The sequence below is a fragment of the Conger conger genome, chromosome 9 (assembly GCF_963514075.1).
Source record: "Conger conger chromosome 9, fConCon1.1, whole genome shotgun sequence".
NCBI lineage: Eukaryota > Metazoa > Chordata > Actinopteri > Anguilliformes > Congridae > Conger > Conger conger.
In genome coordinates, this window is record NC_083768.1 from 9,172,005 (window position 1) to 9,186,157 (window position 14,153).

The window sequence follows — 14,153 nt, forward strand, 5'->3', positions numbered from 1 at the left end:
ACGTGAGGTACCCACACACTCCCCAAATCCAATCCACTGCTCAACCCTGTCCCTGGAGATCTACCGTCCTGTAGGTTTTCACTTCGACCCCAACAAAGCACTCCTCATTCAACAGCTAGAGCAGGGCTGCCCAACCCTGTTCCTGGAGATCTACCGTCCTGTAGGTTTTCACTCCAACCATAAAAAAGCCACACCTCATTCAGCAGCTAAAGGTCTTTTAGACTAGCTGCTATTTACTACAACACTGCCATAACCAGGATGTGAACATCATCATTTCTGGTTTCTAGCTCAACTCTTTTACAACACTGCATTTTCACCCAATAATAATGCAGAGATGAGTTAGCAAATACACTGATACAAGAGAATTAACAAACATCTCTGAAATTCTGTCTGCCCGATCCATTTTAGGACAAAAAGCGCACGCTGTGGTTGGAAATGCAAACTCAAAAATAAATTAATAAAATAAAATAAAATCACATATTGTGGGATTTACGGCTGGCTGCAGGTGCTTTCTGCCCTTCCAATCTGGTTTATATGTCTTGGATTAAGGAGAGCTCTTCTGTTTTTACAAGCAGAGCAGGGATTCCGAGCGATACACGCATGCACACACACGCACACACACACGCACGCGCACACACGCACACGCACACACACACGCAAGCACGCACATGCACACGCACGCACGCACGCGTGGAACAGATTTGTGACTGCAGCGGGTATCGATATGTCTCGAAATGCTGGCCGTGTAAAGAAACCATCTCAGCACAGGAGGCCGTCGTATAAAAAGTGTGTTTACGGCGTGTCACTGCTCTGTGGGCAGAGCCACAGCCACAACCAAATCTGTGTCACTGCTCTGTGGGCAGAGCCACAGCCACAACCGAATCTGTGTCACTGCTCTGCGGGCAGAGCCACAGCCACAACCAAATCTGTGTCACTGCTCTGTGGGCAGAGCCACAGCCACAGCTGAATCTGAGATAACCATACGAACACCTGTTAAAAGTATACAATATATTCTGAAAAAATGTATAAAATTGTAATACATTTCACACCAAATATGTCTTCCCATCTACTCCCTGGAAACAAGATTTCACAAGATTTTGTGTCATCGTGCACCAGGGCTCACGTATGTTGATCACGTCTGTCAATTTTCCGTTCCCCTCCAATCAATATCCGTTCACGCAGCGATGCGCATCATCATTTGATGTCCCCCCTCCTCGTTTGACGTCAGTCCAATCGACTCCCCGCCCTTCAAGCACGCCCCCGAAGGATCCATTTCACTCACGTACACGTCAAGTCACGTCACGCAAGTGCAAGTCTCAGCTGGTCTTCAACGGAACTGCAGGCATCTGATCAACCAGTGGGGGGCGCTAGGGAACGATGAGACGCCTGTCCCTGGTGACTGAGCTCTTCCTGACCCTGAACACTACCAGCAATTATGCGTTGCCCTACAGGGCATGTATGAGTGTGTGTGTGTGTGTGTCTGTGTGTGCACGTGTGCTTGTGTCTGCATGTGCGTGTGTGTCTGTGTGTGCGCGTGTGCTTGTGTCTGCATGTGCGCGTGTGTCTGTGTGTGTCTGCATGTGCATGTGTGTCTGTGTGTGTCTGCGTGTGCATGTGTGTCTGTGTGTGTCTGCGTGTGCATGTGTGTCTGTGTGTGTCTGCGTGTGCGTGTGTGTCTGTGTGTGTCTGCATGTGCGTGTGTGTCTGTGTGTGTCTGTGTGTGCGTGTGTGTGCACGCACGCGTGAGTGCCCCTGTTTTGTTGGGTTGGATGACCTGGGCTCCTAACCAGAAGGTTTCAGGTTTGAATCACTGGTGAAACATAACTGCTATAACTTTACCTAATGTAAACTTAATGTAAAATCCTTGAGCTAATTCTCAGATCTGCAGAGAACAGGCAGAGAAAGAGATGGATGAGAAAGCATTTTAAATGAATGAAAACCCAGGTCAGCCACTCACAAGGATAACGTGATCACGTATCAGATAACTCAAGGGAGAAGTCAGCTTGAGTGGAACAGACATCACACAGACATAGTCAGGCACAACGCATGCATAATGGACCAGGAACAGCTCAGACATGAAACTCTGCATCTACTCGCAGACTGTGCATTCATGCAGACATGCATGCGCGCATGTGTGTGTATGTATGTGTGTGCATGTGTGTGTGCGTGCGTGCATGTGTGTGTGAATGTGTGTATGCATGTGTGTATTTATGTGTGTGGATGTGTGTGCGTATGTGTGTGTGCGTGAGTATGTGTGTGTGTGTGTGTGTGTACGTGTATGTGTGTATGTATGTGTGTGTGTACGTGTATGTGTGTGTGTGTATGCATGTGTGTATATGTGTGTGTGTGTGTATGTGTATATATGTGTGCGTGTGTGTGTGTGTATGTGTATGTGTGTGTGCGTGTGTGTGTGTGTGTGTGTGTGTGCGTGTGTATGTGTGTGTGTATGTGTGCAGGGACACAGGAAGCAATGAGGCTGTGGGTGACATCTCGGCAGAATTAAAACATCTTTGCATGTTCCATCTGTGATCAGGAGAGACAGACACTCCTCAGAGGGCTCCTGTAGAGCAGATTCAGGAAGTCAGATAATCCTTTGGCAGTCTGTACCGACCACGGTTTCTGTGGGAACCCAAAAGGATCTAAGAATGAGGTGCACCCTTCTCCCTCTGTCCCGACCTCTGTTCCCGCTCCTGTTGCGATAAAGAAACGGTCAGAGCGTGTTCTCCAATAGCGTGTGCGTGTGCGTGTGTGTGTGTGTGTGTGTGTGTGTGTGTGCGCAAAGGCATCTGTTGGATCTTGGTGTGGCTCAACACCCATCCACCTTTTGCCTGGAGGAACCTGTTAACCCTTGTATGGTGTGAGGTCACATATATGTGCTTAGAATGTTCTTCACTGAACATTCTAATGCTGATGTCACAATCACTGCTGGTGATTGAATGCAATAGAGTTCTAGAACACCGACTTGGAATTCTGAATAGACATTCCAAAGAAAAAGAGCCTACACTTCAACGGGTTAAGCCACTTAAGATCAGGCGATCCGGCAGAGGAACACAGATTTTAATAATAATAAGAATGTTGATCACCCCTCAGATCTGTATTTTACATTGCTTGCCTTTAAGTATTTATGCACATTCCCAGCATACACACCTATATTAAAGTCACAAAAGTATCTGTTAATCTTTATGAATTTGCCCAGCCTTATAAAGGGGCTCTGTTTCAGTCATATAAAAGTCAGGACACATGGTTTCCATGCAAAACCAACTCTGCACGCGATGCTCTCTGCGATGACACAATGTGTCTTTGAGGCACAGACCTGGCCGTCACATGCATTTGCCTTACAAATTATTCCACGCTCCACATTTGAAATTGTTCATTCAAATTCACAGCTTAGCCAAAGTATGCCTTGAGAAACACGCCGGGCAAGCCACCCTCTTCAGGGGAATGCCTGATCTCTGCACACGCCCCATTTAAACATGCCAAGCCTGGTGCGCACGTATGAACTCAGAGCACGCACGCACAGGTGTATGCTGCGAGTGCTTATGTACACGTGTTGTGTGAAGTAAAACACAGAACACAGCAGTATTCATCCTAAAATGAAATTTAAATCCCTTTCTCCCTCTCTCTCTCTTCAAACAAGACAAACTCTCTCTCCTTCTCTCTCCTTCTCCCACACACACACACACAAACATACACACACACACACACACACACAAACATACACACACACACCGACACGCTCATGCCATTTATCTTTTTCCCAAAGGATTTTAGGCCTTTTGGAGACTTTGGGTCTTCTGGGGGTTTGGGTCTTTTGGGGGTTTGGGTCTTTTGGGGGTTTGGGTCTTTCGGGGACTTTGTCAGCCCAAGCAGGAGATGTTTACTGCGCTTTGAGAATCTGAGAGTTTGCAGTCTGTTCCCCCTGGCAGACACAGGGGTCCATCGTCATGTTCCGTGCAGACGCCTTTACCAGCAATACAGGCCATTAGTTACGTAGCGCACTCGTTACACACAGCTAAGTTCTGCTCCTCAGACAGAAAAACAGCCCGTGGTTAATTTGGAGATAATTTTCTCCCGAGAGCTACAGTACTGGCAGTGTGTAGTGCGGTGATGTTCGTGCCATCAGTTGCTGTGTGAGTGTGCAGGAGTGCGCATCGTGTGTTTTGTGTGCGTGTGTGGGGTGCAGACACATTTCCTCTGCTGGGACAGGGTTGTGACTCAGGGCTGGGAGACACACACACACACACACACACACACACACACACACACACATAGAGACACAGACAGACACATACACACACAAAGACACAGACACATACACACACACACACAGACACATACATACACACACATAGATACAGACACACACACACATGCACACACACACAAACATACAGACACACACACACATGCACACACACACACATACACACACACACACAGACACAAACATACACACACACATACATACATACAGACACACACACACGCACACACACACACATAGACACATAGACAGACACACACACACATAGACACACAGACACACACACACATGCACACACACATAGACATACAGACACACACACACGCGCACACACATACAGACACACACACACGCGCACACACATACATACACACACAAATACATACAGACACAGACACACACACACACACACACACACACACACACACACAGACACATAGACAGACACACACACACATAGACACACAGACACACACACACACACACACACACACACAGACACATAGACAGACACACACACACATAGACACACAGACACACACACACACACACACATAGACACATAGACACACACACACACACACACACACACACAGGATCATTTTCATAACCACCGCACGGTCAGGGCCTCTGCTCCTGTAGTCACGCAAGCACAGGCTCCGCCCACTCAGCGACAGAGCCTCTTAAAGAGACAGCGACGGGTCTGTTCTTTGGCTCGGCGGGAGGGCTGGGGGGAGGGGCTTCCCGGCCCTCCTCCAATCAGGGAGAGCCCGAGGAGCAGTGCTCTCTACGGTTGCCGTGGACCGTCCCGCGCCGGTCTGCTCAGTGCCAGAGCCCTGTGTGTTCGGTTACCGCACACTTACACACGGAGATGTACGTGTTCGGTTACCGCACACTCACACACGGAGAAGGACGTTTAAAACCAGTGAGAGCCATAACACAAGCTCTGCCACAGTCTAGAGATGTAGAAACTATTCAAAGGGCACTTTTGTGCTGTTCATTGATCAAACGTTTGCCATTTTTTGGGGGGTTTTTGTGGATGCTAAAGTAAGCATGCACAGGCAATGTGTGTGTCAGCTCAGCAAGCCAGGTCAGGATGGCTGCTAACGCACGCCGTGACCAGCGGACACTTCCCCTGCGTTCCTGTGAGCCGCCCCTGGGTGGCAGTTGCAGCGCGGAGGCGATACGGCGCCTTTGTCCGAGGCGTAGCGTGCGAGGAGGGGCACATTGTGTCCCGGCGGGGCGGGGCGGAGCGCTATGCTAATCTCATTAATGGCATATTGGGGTCATTTTCTGTATTCAAACAACATCGCGTGCCACGGAGGCCAGGGCCCTTGATGACCAATCACCAGCAGGGCCCGGGTCCCCCGAACACGGGCCCCCGAACACGGGCCCCCGGGCAGAAGGGTGGATCCAGGGGACACGCTTATTGCGCACATAAACAGGGATAATGTGACTCCAGTGTGCCCTGCGACGGCCTGTCCGCGTACCGTAATCACATTCCCGCTCGCACACAGAGTGCACACACAGAGCGCACACACAGAGCGCACACACACACACACACACAGCACACACACAGCACACACACACACACACACAGCTCACACACAGAGCGCACACACACACACACACACACAGCACACACACACACACACACACACACTCCGCTTTGATGCCGGCGGCTGTAAGTACATTACAGTAATGTGTGTTCCGTGCGCGTTCGCTGGGCGAGAGGAGGGTCAGCGTATATGAGATTTGAGATGAAAGGGACTTGTGAAAAGGATTAGCATGAAAGGACGGTAAATGACATTAGCGCACATGCTACCTTGGACTTGAACTCGACGGACTTCACAGACTTTCGTTTTTTTTTTTCTTTTACATGCACATGCAGAAATGAGTTCAAATAGAACAGCAAGAGCAGACGGGATTTGCGTTACATAAACATAACACAGAGCATAATCCAAAGGGCGCTGATGAGGAGCAGATTCATCTGTTTGATGAAATACTAACATGATAAAGTTTTCCAGTTGGTCACATACTGACAGCAATCCGGTACAAGAACTTTTCTCAAAGGTGCACCATTGCTACGCGGGACTAAAAGCAGTAATCTACAGGCCATGCGTATGAGAGCTTTGATAAGAAACCTGAGAAACAGAAACGGAGATAGGCCCGATAGTTTTGAAAGACAGAGAAAGGTTTGTCCTCTGGATTCAACCCATCATAGTCGCTGAGGAGCAGTGGGGCAGCCACAGTGCGGCGCCCGGGGAGCAACTCCAGTTCTGAGGCCAGTGCCTCGGTCAAGGGCAACAGCATTGGCGGCCAGTAGTGTAGTGGTTAATGTACATGACTGGGACCCGCAAGGTTGCTGGTTCGAATCCCAGTGTAGCTACAATAAGATACGCACAGCCGTTGGGCCCTTGAGCAAGGCCCTTAACCCTGCATTGGTCCAGGGGAGGATTGTCTCCTGCTTAGTCTAATCAACTGTACGTCACTCTGGATAGTGTCTGCCAAATGCCAATAATGTAATGTAATGTAATGTAATGTAATGGCAGTGTGGGAGAAAAGCAGAGTACCCAGAAAAAACCCACGGAAACACAGGGAGAACATGCAAACTATTGGGGTGACATTGGCTCAGGTGGTAAGAGCAGTTGTCGGAGGGTTGCCGGTTCGATCCCCTGCCCGGGCTGTGTCGAAGTGTCCCTGAGCAAGACACCTCACCCCTAAATGCTCCTGACGAGCGGGTCGGTGCCCTGCATGTCTGAGTGTCTGAGTGTGTGGGTGAATGGGTGAATGAGAAGCATCAGTTGTACAGCACTGTGGATAAAAGGTGCTATATAATTTCCAGCCATTTGCCATTTAACTCCACACAGAGGATGTGGCTGGGATTGTTCCCAAACTTTTCCAGTGATCACCCTTTGCTCTGAATGAGCACTGAATAGGCACTGAAGTCTTCTGCACTTGATCGATCAATCTCTGAGTAGCACATGCTACGATAAACTTCTACTGTCTACTACTACCGTCACCCCAGGGGGATAGTTTTGCATTTCAGCAGCAGATGCACTTCAGAAACAGAGAAAGAACAGGAGTTTGCATGGGTTTACTCCGGGTACTCCGGTTCCCTCCCACACTCAAGGGCACACAGGTCAGGCTAGGTGTGCTCCTGCCGTTGCCCTTGACCAGGGCGCCGGCGTCAGAACTGAAGTTTGTCTCCCCGGGACTGCACTGTGGCTGCCAGCCGCTCCCAAGTACCACAACTCCCCAATTACAAATGCATATCGACCGCAGGTTGAGCAGGAGGGAACTCTGGCCCAAAAGAGTGGCGCGTTCGGGTGCAGGAAGTGGATTACACGCTCATACGTCACGCAGCAGAACCCACGGCGGCGTGCGCTTCCGATGCACCGGAATAATAGCAGGGAAAGGCAATTGAATTTACCAAATCCCTCTGAACCCCGTCCCAGTCTTTGAGTCGGTCCTAAGTACGTTTACTGATTCTATTCCCGGTGCAAAACATTTCTGGACCTTAGAATTCCAGGGTTATCTGACATTTTCGTCAAGCGTGACTTATTGCCGTGGAAATGCACTTTATGGTCTATTTTTTGTCAGACGCAAGATTAGATGGCTGAAGTTACACTGGAAGAACGCGAGCAGCAAAGGAGTTGGCAGGGATGTAACACAAAGCAAAGCGAGGATGCTCAACCCGAAAACTGCAGTCAAGTTATCACACAATCTCGCAATCCGTAGATGAAACCGTATCATCATAAACTATCAATGTGTGCCTCTGCCTTCTCACCACCTGACGACATCCTATCACAAAGCAATGGAAATGTGGGGGTTTTTTGTTTGTTTTTTTTGGGGGGGTGACTGTTAAAGAGAGGGATCCCCCCCAGAATCTGTTCACCCCGCCCCAGAATCTGTTCACCCCACCCCCAGAATCTGCTCACCCCATCCCCAGAATCTGCTCACCCAACCCCCAGAATCTGCTCACCCCATCCCCAGAATCTGCTCACCCCATCCCCAGAATCTGCTCACCCAACCCCCAGATTCTGTTCACCCAACCCCCAGAATCTGTTCACCCCGCCCCCATTATCTGCTCACCCAATACCCAGAATCTGCTCACCCAACCCCCAGAATCTGCTCACCCAACCCCCAGAATCTGCTCACCCCACCCCCAGACTCTGCTCACCCCAGCTGGTCCAGCTCAGCTCTGTGTGGAGACAGCCGGGGGGGGGGTGGCTTTAATATCTGTCACTCTGCGCTGATTCCCATACGGACACGGACAGAGGTCTTCAATCCCAACATTAAGCGTCACGCAATGCCCGAGACCAACGGGTAATACGCTCCAATCCGCCAGGACCTGTTATTACTGCTACACAACTAACTGCAGTACTGGCGTTTTAACATTTCAAATGATTTTTATTTCATACATTACGGGTTCATATTGTCAAATTGTATGCGAGAAGTAGAGGGTGAGTTTCAATGTGTTAAGTGACTATTTAAAGCAAGTTTTGTTTTTTTTGATGGCAAGGCAAGATGATAAAATAATTTTATTCAATTTGCCTCATAACTTAAACATTGTGAGTGGACCTTTGTGAACATAGTCATTCAATTCCTCGGTTTTTACACACCTAAGCTTTTAGTCCAGGAGGTTGGAATAAGATCCAGTGTTTTACGTTTTGAATTGACTGCCATTCACATTAAGTATGAGTCAAAACTGCCTGAGATTCTGGTGTATTTGTACACCTCTGGTGAAGCTTCAGACAAGGGTACATAAGGTTGCCATGGATACAATTTTCATTATGAAGGGAATATGTCAAAGCTTTTAAGCTTACAGCCTCAGCTTTGCTTAAAACTTTGAGAGTTAATTATACCTGAATAAAATGGTTAAAACACTAGAAGACACGTTCTGCTGTCAACAAAATGATACATGCATATGCATACATTATTCACTCAGGAGGATATATAACTTAAATTAATTTGCACATTTATTTTACACTATCAAATTATACCGCTGAATATTTAGTGATGCAAACCATGTTCAACGGCACCTTCTGCTCAACCCTTTCTGAGACAGAAACCGCCAACCTCCAACCTCACTTAACTTAATGGTCCAAATCAACGGTGTTTCCCTCACACACCAGCTGAGCTTAGAACCACAGAACCTCTCCCACCGCACCGCCGCACGGAAGGGGCTGAACTGCACGGCGTACTTTTAACGGCCCCAGAGACCGATCTCCGCCAGACCCCGCGGCACGGGTAACGGTAAACGTTGTTTACAGTTGAAGCGCTTCGGGAACACGCCTCCCCCTCGCGCTGTCGTGCTACGCGCGCACCCCCGGGGACCGCAACTCCTGCCGGGGCGCAGTCACGCTATCGCGGCGGTAAGAGACGCGGAGAGCGCTCGCCACCCGCCTCTTCCCATTCAAGAGCGACGGCTCCCCTCACCGGCCGACAGACTGCTCCGCTCGCTGCCACGCCCACCTCCTCGCTACTTCAACATTTTACATTTTACTTTACTCCTGCTGAAATTCGCTCTAAAGTATGCTTATGTTTATGTGCATTTACATCTAGCTATACTCTTTCTGGAGTCCACATGAATTATTAATAGAACCAAAACAACATATAGCCAAACATATAAACTACACATACCAACACTGATTAATTTGTAGGCTAAATCATAGAACACATACAAACACAACGAGAAACAGTGGTTATCACTGATATAAACATAATCCAAAACATACAATTCGATCTAAATAGGCTGTCTAACTCATTGTTAGAGCTCTATACTGATTTAAATTTATTTCATATTTTCAAAAGACCGACAGCATGGTTTTTCGGCCGGCGCATTCAGACCGAAAATAATTTGGTTCGAACCCTGAAAATTTGAGCTGGAACCGGAAAATAGTTGATTTATCCTTGCGAGCCATGACGTCATCAGTGGGCGTGTCGTATTCCGCCTGCCTTGTGCATTGAGCAACGCCCTCCGTTGACGATGGAGGGCGGTGGAACTTTGGGGTTCTGCTCACACTGGTACGGACGCAGGCTGGTTCGCCGGAAAGCACCATGGTTCTGAGACCCCAGAACCAGAACCAGTGCCAGAACCAGAACCGCGTCTGTCTGAACGCGACAACAGAACAGATTATTACCTCACCCTCAAGCTTAACGGTAATCGACCGCTCAGACTGGCAGCAGCCGCGCGTTACCTAAACGTTACCTGAACGCTCCGGAAACAGGTCCCCGCTGGGGAGGAACACAGGCCCTCACGAGGTGCTGGAGAAGCCACCTCCCACCGTCCCTCTGTGATCAGAACGAGCTGCACCAGCACCTTGGAGTGGCTTACAACCGGGGATCCGTAACACTGCCTCAGCACTATATGCTGAAAAGAACCCACATCCATCTCCCTCTTCAGAGGACAATGTTTTTTAAATGTATTTTGTATCTACACATTTCAAATAGTTTCTGTCCTATTTGTCCATATTCAGGCCAATAGCCTATCGAACATAGGCTACAGGATGCTACTTTCAGCCAATTAATATATATATATAAACAATTAAACATGATCTGTGTTGTGAGATTTGCTCTATTTTTTATTGATTTTATTTTTTTCAGGACAGAATTGGATTGTAGCTAGCTGGATTGTTTCAAAAAGTATGACCCATTAAAAATGGTATCATGAGTTGTCAATGGTGTTTAAATTAAAAACTCACCCCACATCAATTTCTTGAAACCAAAACTAGCCTACTGTACCTAATACAGTCCCCTCCAAACGTATTGGAACAGCAAGACCAGTTAATTTGTTTTTGCAATACACTGAATACATTTGGGGTTGAGATAAAAAGATAAAAACGAGACAAGAATTCAGAATTTCAGGTTTTATTTCCTGGTACTTACACCTAGCTGTGTTGATGTTTAATAAATAGAGATTTAAAAAAAATACCAGGAAATAAAAGATTAAATTCGGATCTGTCATCTCGTGTACATCTTCTGACCTCAAAATTCAGTGTAAAGCAAAAACTAAAGAATTGAACTTTCTGTTCCAACACTTTTGGAGAGGATTGTATATGCTATTTAATACTATGTAGCTACACTATGTTTTCATTTCTAAGTAAGCAATAAACTTTATTATTTTGGTAAAAAAAAAAAAAAAAAGTGGTGAAAAGAACTTGATGCTAAAATTTAACAGCATGTTTAAAGAGTTTACATGCATCTCGGCTTGCTCATAATTATCATCGGACTTCAGTCATTGATATTTATGAGGGATTTTCCTTGATGCAACTGCAACTCATCTCCTGTGGGAGCAGGGGAAAGCGGGCAATGTGCAAAGGAAAAGCACGCGAATTAACATCCACTCAGCTTCGTGCGAAGGGCAAACGCGCCGTTTATTTTCCAAGAGCTGTTCAACTTCGCGCCGCGGGTGTTCGAGGGCTGTTCGCGGTTATGGTAAAGGCGACAGACCGCATCAGCAGACTCGCTCGCCTCGTCAACCGAAACTTCCCCCGGATTCCGGCGGGCCTGAGTTCAGAGACCTGCGTGACGGTTTTTTTTTTTTTTTTTTTTCCTAAACACGGACATTCACTCACGCCACTGGCGGCCGGGCGACGTTACCATCCCAGCAGCCGGAGTTTGATCGTAATTGCCGCGGACAAAAGAGTCCGGCAGCAGTGTTGGACCAACAAAGGGCTCGGCTGTGATGTGAGACGAACGACACGGAGTCCCACACGTCAACACGCTGCGTGCTCAGCGTGGCCCTATTAACGCACAATGCTCCGTGTCTAGACCACGGCTGGCTCCGGAGGGTCATTACCTTCTGGCCTGTGCAACACAGGACCAATCTATGCGATCATTAACGGGCGACTACTCTACGAGATATGGGCGACATTTGCATGAGAGGCGCCTCTGATATGACCGCAAATGACACCCGTTTCCCCGCTAATGTAGCGGTAATGAGTTCGTCCACGTTTATTTTTTATATTTTTTATATGCAACCCCTCCATCGGATTCTGATTGGATTACGGCCTTCAGCTTGCCATTCTTATCGCCACGGGAACCGTTCTGACAGTTAATGCCCTTCTCCAAAGAGTGCTGATTATGTTTATATTAAGAAAGTAGACATGGTAAAATCACGATGAACTATCAGAAAGATGTCATCCAGGTAAAATGACGAGGACAGCTTTTTACGGCGCACTATTGTACAAGCCGTTTGTCACAATAGGGAATATTGATGCATGTCTGGATAACCAAAATGTCATGTGAATTTTAAGACATTACATGTATCTGGACTGAACACAGAGAACGCCCGGACAATGCGATTGTGGTTTTCCTTTTAGTCAAAATACCACACCGGATTCAATGCACGAACTAAGTGTCTTCAATCCAGACCTTGATAAGTAGAATCAGGTGTCCTAGTTCTGGGCTAAAACAAAAAACAAAAAACAAAACGCAAATCCGTACCCATTTCAGGTACGGCTGGACACCCCCGATTCAAGCGAAAGATTAAACCATCGCTTGAAACCATGGATTACCATGGTAACTTCAGAGGTGTTGCCACAGCTGGGCAGTGCAGTCCAGGCCAGAGATAACCCCTCGTCAACACTGCACTCGCGCAAATAAAGTGACAGTGGAGGTACTTTTCTGTTCTTCAAATTTCCCGAATGTACCCGGACGGTAATGACATTTGTATCCTGTTTACTTCTCACCCTCGCGCACCGTCTCTCTCTCCTCTGTTCTATAGTCTGACCGAGGGCATGCCAGCATCCTTACCCTGTCCCCCTAGTGGCCAGAGTGTGAACTACAGCACTCCCACGGGCAGCAGTGCACTCACACGGTAAACAGGAAAACAATATCTCAGTTATAATAACCGCAGAATGCTGTCACGGAGTTTACAACCAGCATTTTACCTTTAGTTGTTTAGTTTTTTTTTAACTTGACAGTGCCCATGAATTGACTCTATGTAACTGTTATGACACTACTATATAACTAAAAACAACTTAGGTTTAATAAGGATCGAATGCATCATTACAAATTGCACCTTTTGCATTAAGTCGCAAAATTGCACACGCCTATGTGTGAGGGAGTGAGTAGGTGGGTGAGCAGGTTCATAACTTGAGTGTACACTAGCATACTAGCATACTAGCATACTAGCATACTACATTTCAGGCTGATATTCATTGAAATGCAGTACGAGCAAGATGCGGTTTGGAACACGGCCTCTGTCTGATAGCAGAGTCAGTACTGGCCCACTGTGACATCACAACTTTCAGCCTATAGCCTTCTTCACCTGTCTTTCCTGGAACGCCCCCCTCAGCCAATCAGCAGGTACACCGCTGTGGCACTACGGGGTCTTTCCGATCACTTATTTTCAATCTATCTTCAATTCCAACCCATTAAACGTTCCTTCTGAGAGCTAGACGCCTAAGCCAGCAGGTTCCCAAATTCCCTTTCTTGAGCAGGAAAACATGAGGGTGAGTCAGAGTGCTAGACAGCTGTCCGCAGGGAGAGTCAGAGTGCTAGACAGCCATCCGCAGGGTGAGTCAGAGTGCTAGACAGCTGTCCGCAGGGTGAGTCAGAGCTTCAGACAGCCATCCGCAGGGTGAGTCAGAGTGCTAGACAGCTGTCCGCAGGGTGAGTCACAGCTTTAGACAGCTGTCCGCAGGGTGAGTCAGAGTGCTAGACAGCTGTCCGCAGGGTGAGTCAGAGTGCTAGACAGCTGTCCGCAGGGAGAGTCAGAGTGCTAGACAGCTGTCCGCAGGGTGAGTCAGAGCTTCAGACAGCCGTCCGCAGGGTGAGTCAGAGTGCTAGACAGCTGTCCGCAGGGAGAGTCAGAGTGCTAGACAGCCATCCGCAGGGTGAGTCAGAGTGCTAGACAGCTGTCCGCAGGGAGAGTCAGAGT

At 47.9% G+C, this 14,153-nt stretch overlaps 1 protein-coding gene across 1 annotated transcript in view; it reads right to left on the reverse strand.

Annotated features, from left to right (window-relative positions):
- Positions 1–14,153, reverse strand: part of ahrrb (aryl-hydrocarbon receptor repressor b) — a 38,020-nt gene that overhangs the window by 17,466 nt on the left and 6,401 nt on the right. Inside the window, exon 3 of the mRNA XM_061254472.1 lies at positions 3,644–3,661. Within this exon, the coding sequence (XP_061110456.1) occupies positions 3,644–3,661 (18 nt within the window). The remainder of the gene's footprint in view (positions 1–3,643; positions 3,662–14,153) is intronic.